The sequence below is a fragment of the Danio rerio genome, chromosome 10 (assembly GCF_052040795.2).
Source record: "Danio rerio strain M-AB ecotype USA chromosome 10, GRCz13ab, whole genome shotgun sequence".
Taxonomy (NCBI): Eukaryota; Metazoa; Chordata; class Actinopteri; order Cypriniformes; family Danionidae; genus Danio; species Danio rerio.
In genome coordinates this window covers 3,602,501-3,610,000 of record NC_141030.1, presented here as the reverse complement: position 1 = coordinate 3,610,000, position 7,500 = coordinate 3,602,501, and the positions used below count along the sequence as shown (strand labels likewise).

Below are 7,500 nucleotides of genomic sequence, written 5' to 3'. Positions count from 1 at the left end.
GTCTCAGATGAGCGGACTGCTGGAAGAGGATGGGCTGGGCTTTTTCTTGTTTTTCTTATTTATTATTATTATTATTATTAATTTAATATTTATTAAATTTTCTTAGTTTTCATTAAAAAAAAAAAAGTAATATTGACCCCACGCTGGCTATTCTACTTGTCGCTCTTTACATATCTATAGTTCTACATTGTGATTTCCTATCCTGTTTGAGCACTGGTTATCCAGATTTAGTGATCCTGAAAAGTTCCTATCCAGATCAGATTGATCCAATCCAATGTTGCTTTGAAAAACTGGCTCAAAAAGTAAGCTGGATTACCTTTTAGAATACTTTTAGAATATTTATTAGCGATGCATGCTATGATTGCAGAATAACCAAAAAAAATGCAAAGAATGGCCATCGCTGATTTTTAAAATCACTTTCAACAATTGCAAAAAAGAAAAATTATTGTGATGTTTTTGATATTAAGTCTTTTTTTTTTTATTCAATACATCTATATTTGAAACTTGTTATAAATATCCTCACTGTTCAGTGTTTGTGTTGTAGGTCTCAGACTGCTGGAAGAGGATGGGGTGGGGGTTTTCTTGTTTTTAGCTTTTTTTTTTTCTTTTTTTTTAATGTGTGTGTTTTCATTTCAAATAAAAATAAAGCTAAATTGACCTCACACTGGCTATTCTACTTGTTGCTCTGTACATATCTATAGATCTACATTGTGATTTCCCTGTTTGAGCACTGGTTATCCAGATTTAGTGATCCTGAAAAGTTCCTATCCAGATCAGATTGATCCAATCCGATGTTGCTTTGAAAAACTGTCTCAAAAAGTAAGCTGGATTACCTGATCACAAATCGCAAGAACAGGATTACTAAATCCGAATTAGTTTTATTTGGAATAAACCTTTTGAAAAACCGGGCCTGGAAGACTCAATAACGTTTGGTTTTGTAAAGACAATGCTATTAAAAAAAAAAAAAAAATATATATATATATATATATATATATATATATATATATATATATATATATATATATATATATATATATATATATATAGCTTTTTTTATTATTGCAAATATTTTAGCTGCAATGCTTGATTTTATTTGCAGTTCTTTTTTTTGTTTGCAAATTTCATTTTTATTTCTTGAAACTTAATTTTCCCTTTGCAGATCTTTATTTTTGTGAGCAAAATAAATTTTTAAATTGTGATTTTTGAAGATTTAATTATTTATTTTTTGCTGAACACTTTAGTTTTTGTTTGCAAAATTTTCTTTTATTTTGCAAGTATATTTGGCCCTCGATTGACTCCATAAATATTGTCATTTTCTAACAAAGCAAACATCGATGAAAAGCTTATTTATTCCGCTTCCAAACTGCTTTGTTCAGTTTATTCCAAAAAAGACATTTATAATCGGTTTTGTGGTTCAGGGTCACGTATGTTTGATAGTATTGTGCTTGACTGGCTGACCTGGTCTTCCACAGAGACTTCAGTCGTGAGCATGTTGTCCGTGTTCCACTTCTGGTTGAAACTCAAACCCAGATCCTTCAGCTTATACTTGGTCTCCAAACTCCCGGCGGCTTTTCCCGTGTCCGTGTTGGTTGATCCAGATGTGTTAAACTCCTGTGGTTTTAAAAAGAAAACAACGACAACTAAGCATGCATCTGTGACCACATCAGTATCTGCTATACTAGTTATATACAGTTAGGACTTACAATGAACAAATAAAAAAATAAGAAAATAATAAATAATGTGTCAAAGTCCAAATAAAGTCCAAATAAACATGGTGCAAATCCTCAGTAAAAAAATAGATATAAATATTTACTATACTATAAATAGTTACATAACGAAACTAGATTCAATATGGAACATCCTTAGGTTTTATGTGCCAGCATGGATATGGTTGTCTGTGGATATGGATTTGGATATGGATGTCTGCAATGCAGACAAACAGCTGCACCTTCATTAGCGTCTTTTGAAAACAGCAAGAGCAGCAGTTCGTCTTTGCTGTGTCACTGTTTTGTCATGTTTCTGTGCTGCTGTGCATGCACAAGTACTTAGTATGAGAATTATTTCATGCAAAACTTTTTTTTTTGCGTTTTATTTAGCCGCGCATAAATGTATGCCTATCTCTCATTCCGTGTTGTTCAAAAAGCTCATTGTTTGGTCCACAAACAAAAGCGAAACCTATTCGTATTGGTTGTGATATAGCGAGTTTGAACCAATCTGGGCATGGAGGAGGGACAATGCATCAATGTATCATGTCTGGTTTGTCCGGAGACACAGTGACGAGCGTTTCTTTGTCAAATCAGCGTGGTCAAATTTTGATGACGTAACCGCACTGATTCTGGAGCCTCTAAAAGTCCGAATGTTATGTGATACAGCACTGGAAAGCTGAGATTCTCTTCTTTATGCCAATCTTTGAATTGTATGAATCGGATCAGCGGATCAAAAGTTATTACACATTTAAGAGCAATACTTATTTTTAGCCGCGGGCGGCTGTCTCGGTCTTTAAGGGTTAAAACCGTTGATATGCAATTGTTCATGGTATGATAATCGTGCACGTTCAAATCGTGGTAGACCGTCATACCGGTATATTGTTACAACCCTAGTTGTATGTGTCACTCCCCGTGTTACAAAAACAATGAAAAGATAAAAATGTTACAAAAATGATTATTTTTCTACATAAATATAAACACCACTGCCTCCATGCCATCTTCACCTCGGGGGGCTTTATTCAGTTTATTCATGACAGTCTGTATTTGTATAATGTTGTTATTAAAAGCAGTATTATTTATTATATGCAGATTTATATTTGTTTGAGTAAAAACTAGTTTAGATTTGTCCACCTTTCAGGTTTTGGAGCGGTCTGCATTACCATATGGGGAATAAGAACAGGATGTGTGTTTAGATATAACTCAGTTTTTTGAGCACACTTCATTATTATTGTTCATTTATTCGTTGCTAGAAATTAGAACTGAATTTAGAAATAGTTTTAAAACAAATCTTTGTGCTTAAACTAAATGAAATATGTGGGCTAATGGATGTCTTCAGTTGAGTGCATACAACACCGCTTTCTTACTCCTTGTTCAAGCTCTTGTTCTCTCCAAACTGGATTACTGCAACTCTCTACTAGCCGGGCTTCCAGCTAACTCTATCAAGCCTCTTCAACTGCTCCAGAACGCAGCAGCACGAGTGGTCTTCAATGAACCTAAACGAGCACATGTCACTCCGCTGCTAGTCCGTTTGCACTGGCTGCCAGTTGCTGCTCGCATCAAATTCAAAGCTCTGATGTTTGCCTACAAAGTGACTTCTGGCCTTGCTCCTTCTTATCTGCACTCACTTCTGCAAATGTATGTGCCCTCCAGAAACTTGCGTTCTGTGAATGAACGTCGCCTCGTGGTTCCATCCCAAAGAGGGAAGAAATCACTTTCGCGAACGCTCACGCTCACGCTCAATCTGCCCAGTTGGTGGAATGAACTCCCTAACTGCATCAGAACAGCAGAGTCACTCGCTACTTTCAAGAAACGACTAAAAACTCAACTATTTAGTCTCCACTTCACTTCCTAATCTGCAATTGCCTCTTTGAATATCACACTAACTGTACAAAAAAATATATATATTACTAATACTACTAAAACTTCCCTTCTTAGACTTTACAGACCTGAAACTTGCCTATAGCACTTATTCATTGTTGCTCTTAGTTGTGTAAATTGCTTCCTTGTCCTCATTTGTAAGTCGCTTTGGATAAAAGCGTCTGCTAAATGACTAAATGTAAAAGTAAATGTACAATTATTGTGTGTAGAATGTTGAGGAAATAAATGAATTTCATCTATTTTGAAATAAGGCTGTAACATAAACAAAATGTGGAAAAGTGAAGCGCTATCAATACTTTCCTGATGCTCTGTATATAGTATATATTTTTAGGTTCCTGAAGTTAGTAGTTCAGTTATCTATCAAGGCAACATTTCTAATCTTCATTTCAGTTTTGTAAGTTTGCTTTTAACTCAAATTTAGCACGTTAAAAAGTGAATATTTGAGGTTTGGTTAACAACAAAAGTGTTAGTGTGTGCTAAAACTGTTTTTTCAGAAAGCCTATACTGGAAAATTCTCGAAAAAAAGTCTAAAAGATAACATTAGTTCTGTTTTGAATCTGCCATTATGCTGACACACAGGTATTTATAGCTCCGCCTCTCATTTGAATTTAAAGCGAAAAAAACGCCATAATTTGCATCAAAGCCTAAAAGGGGCATATTCATAGAGTTATAACACATTATTAGTGTGGTATTTGGAGCTGAAACTTCACACACACTCTGGGGACATCAGAGAGTTATTTTGCATCTTATTAAAAAGGGACATAATAGGTCCCCTTTAATGCTGAAACACAAGCATGTGAGCAGGTGGCTCATGACATTACTGAATGGCAGATGCTGAGCGATGGGATTAAATCAGGTCTTTTCTGAATGAAACACAGGCTGATGGGAAGTGACTCAGCATTCAGCTAGACTGACGTTGGTAATGTATTTAAATAAAAACTAATTTACGCATGAAATGAAAATAGTTGCCCACAGAAAACTGCCATCAAGATAAAGATCCAAGCAGTTCCGTCTGTATGGTAAATGATGTGTAATGGAGACCACAAGCATGTATGGGACTCTAGAGAAAAACTTTCTCTACACAAAAACGCTCTTACAAACGTCTTACCATCTAAAAACATTGCCCAAAATGAGCATCGAGAAAAACTTAAACGTTGTTATCATTTTTGAGCATGTCGCAGATATAATACTAGTCTTTTTGGGTGACCCATTTTGGTAACTCTTCACAATATATTAATTAACACACTAATATATGTGCAGCTTACAAATAAGATTTAGTACAGTATACACTCACCGGTCGCTTTATTAGGTACACCTTACTAGTAGCTCAAACCAGTCTGGCCATTCTCCTTTCACATCAACAAGGCATTTGCGCCCACAGAACTGCCGCTCACTGGATATTTTCTCTTCTTCAGACCATTCTCTGTAAACCCTTGAGATGTTTGTGCGTGAAAATCCGAGTAGATCAGCAGTTTCTGAAATACTCAGACCAGCCAGTCTGGAACCAACAACCATGCCACATTCAAAGTCACTTAAATCCCCTTTCTTCCCCATTCTGATGCTCAGTTTGAACTGCAGCAGATGTCTACATGCCTAAATGCATTGAGTTGCTGTCATGTGATTAGAGGATAAGAAAATTGTAAAAAGAAAATTGAAGGGTTGTCAATTTTGACTGTCTGTTGTATTATTTTATATTTTATATTTGTTATCATTTTTGTTTTGCTATTACTTTTATTATAATTTGTTTACATTATTTTCCTGAATGTTGATTTTGTGTTGTGAATTTTGTGGGGTATAAAAGATCAAAATAAAATAAAAGTCCATTGACCAAAAAAAAACCAAAAAAAAAAAAAACAGAAACTACCAATACAGGTTTAGCCTTGGCTGAAAGTATCATCTGGCCATTTGTTAGACAAAAGACACAGCCGTGCCTGGAACTGACAATATGCATTACTTCGGAGACATGATACTGTATTTCACACATAGTCGTCAGGCCTGGTGTATCTAGCACTTATAATTTGCATTACTTTGGATAAACGATACTGTCTCTTACACATAGGCAGTCAGAGCTGATGTGCATAGAACTAATAATTATCCCTCAGAATGCATCTTTACAATGTAAAAACATCATTTATATAATTAAAGAAATTGTAATCTTTCAGGTGGTTATAAACTAATAATGTAAATATTATGAACGTAAACATTAGGTGAGCAGGTTACATTGTAACCCTTTGTCCTAATAACACTCTACATGACAAGTTTTGCAGTGATGAGCAATTTGGTTGTTTGCACCAGACAAAACACGACAGAAATGTAAATACAGCCATCTAGAAGCACAGAACAGAGCACTCACTGCACTCCAGCCAAATAGTAAGGTTTATAATGTAATCAACACATATTAAACCTCTTTAACATGATAAAATGTAGATGCTGAATCACAGATATGAGTTGGTTTGCACATATTCTAAAGTTCATTTTCAAATGGTTTATTTTATTTTCAAGATCTGATGTGAACCATCTGCTGCTGCTTTCAGTAGTATTGCAATAAATGTGATGTAAAATGGCATTAAAACTCACATTATTAGCATTTAACACTGAATAAAGCACATGAGGTGTACCTGAGGTGATCATTGCTTTTTCTGTTGTTGCAGGAAATAGAAGCTGTTTCTAAAATATAAATTCCAGATGTTGGTTAGGACAAAAACTATTTTTAATAAGGAAAAATAACCCTTTAATTGCGTGCGGTTGCTTTTATTTAGAACATGACTTAAATCAGCCTTTAGGCTTGACAGTCAGTCACACTGCTGTTGGTGTCGTCAATCTGGCAACCTGCACTTGTGTGTGTTTTGAACCAGCTGTGAAATACCTAGTTCAACCACTGGGTGTCAAACATTCATACTGCAAGTGATGTTATCTAATGCATGAACAAATGCATGAGTGTATGTGTAAGTAACATAAATTTTTTAAAAGATCTATCATTGTATGTCCAAAAAAAAATCAGGTTTTAGTTGTAATTTGACCCCCAAAGATGTTATTTTTTATTTTGTTTCTAACAATTTATCCGTGGAATTTATAATGAATCTTTTGATTTTATTTGGTAAATGTCATGTACATAAATGCAGATTAAATAACTCTAAACCTTATTTAAAGGTTGCTATTATAGATTTTCATTTGTATATAGAATCGCTCCAATATATTAATAGCAAAAAATGTAAAAATACAATTATAGTGGCAAAGGAGCTGAAGCTGATTGATTAGTAATCTTGCTGTCAATTGGATGAGTTAAAACATAATATCATTGTAAAGATCTCTATGTTGAATTGTCTTTTATTTAATGTAATTTATATTTTAGTCTATTTTATGTTATTAGTTACATTTGTATTTTTTGGATGTCATGTTTAAATTGTATATTTGCTGTTGTTCAATAAAAAAAATTGTGTATGTGTAAGTAAACAATTATGAACTAACTATGCTGTTAATGTAAAGAGGGGCATTAGAATAAGTTACATTAACCAAGATTATGTCATGCTTAACAGATGTGTTGTTCACTGTTAATTCATGTTAGTTAATGCATTAACTAATACACCCTAATTGTATAACGTTACCCGCGTTTTAGGTTAATCTTACAAGCTACATATTAAACAACTCACCACTCCATTTTGAGATTTAGTCTTGAGGTCCAGTTTAACAATGCCAAAACCTGCAAACAAAAACAAAGATGTACTGTAAATCACTATAGAACGTGGTTTATAAATCAATGTATTGTTCAAACGGTGAGATTTCTTACCGTAACCCTTGCTGAAAATGTCCTTGGCCGATTTTCCCAGGTCTGAATACGCAGGAGGAACAGCCATTATGACTGATGTATACACAAGAAGAGAAAACATCAGTGGATTAAACAAGATTAAAACAACAT

At 34.3% G+C, this 7,500-nt stretch overlaps 1 protein-coding gene across 2 annotated transcripts in view; it reads right to left on the bottom strand.

Annotated features, from left to right (window-relative positions):
- The window catches only part of zgc:56235, a 24,022-nt gene that overhangs the window by 13,797 nt on the left and 2,725 nt on the right, over nucleotides 1-7,500 (bottom strand). For both annotated transcript variants that reach the window (NM_200217.2, XM_087269007.1), the window contains 3 exons: nucleotides 7,372-7,443; nucleotides 7,235-7,284; nucleotides 1,459-1,611 (listed from right to left, as the gene is read on the bottom strand). In NM_200217.2, coding sequence (NP_956511.1) covers nucleotides 1,459-1,611; nucleotides 7,235-7,284; nucleotides 7,372-7,438 — 270 coding nt within the window. In that variant the 5' untranslated portion in view covers nucleotides 7,439-7,443. The remainder of the gene's footprint in view (nucleotides 1-1,458; nucleotides 1,612-7,234; nucleotides 7,285-7,371; nucleotides 7,444-7,500) is intronic.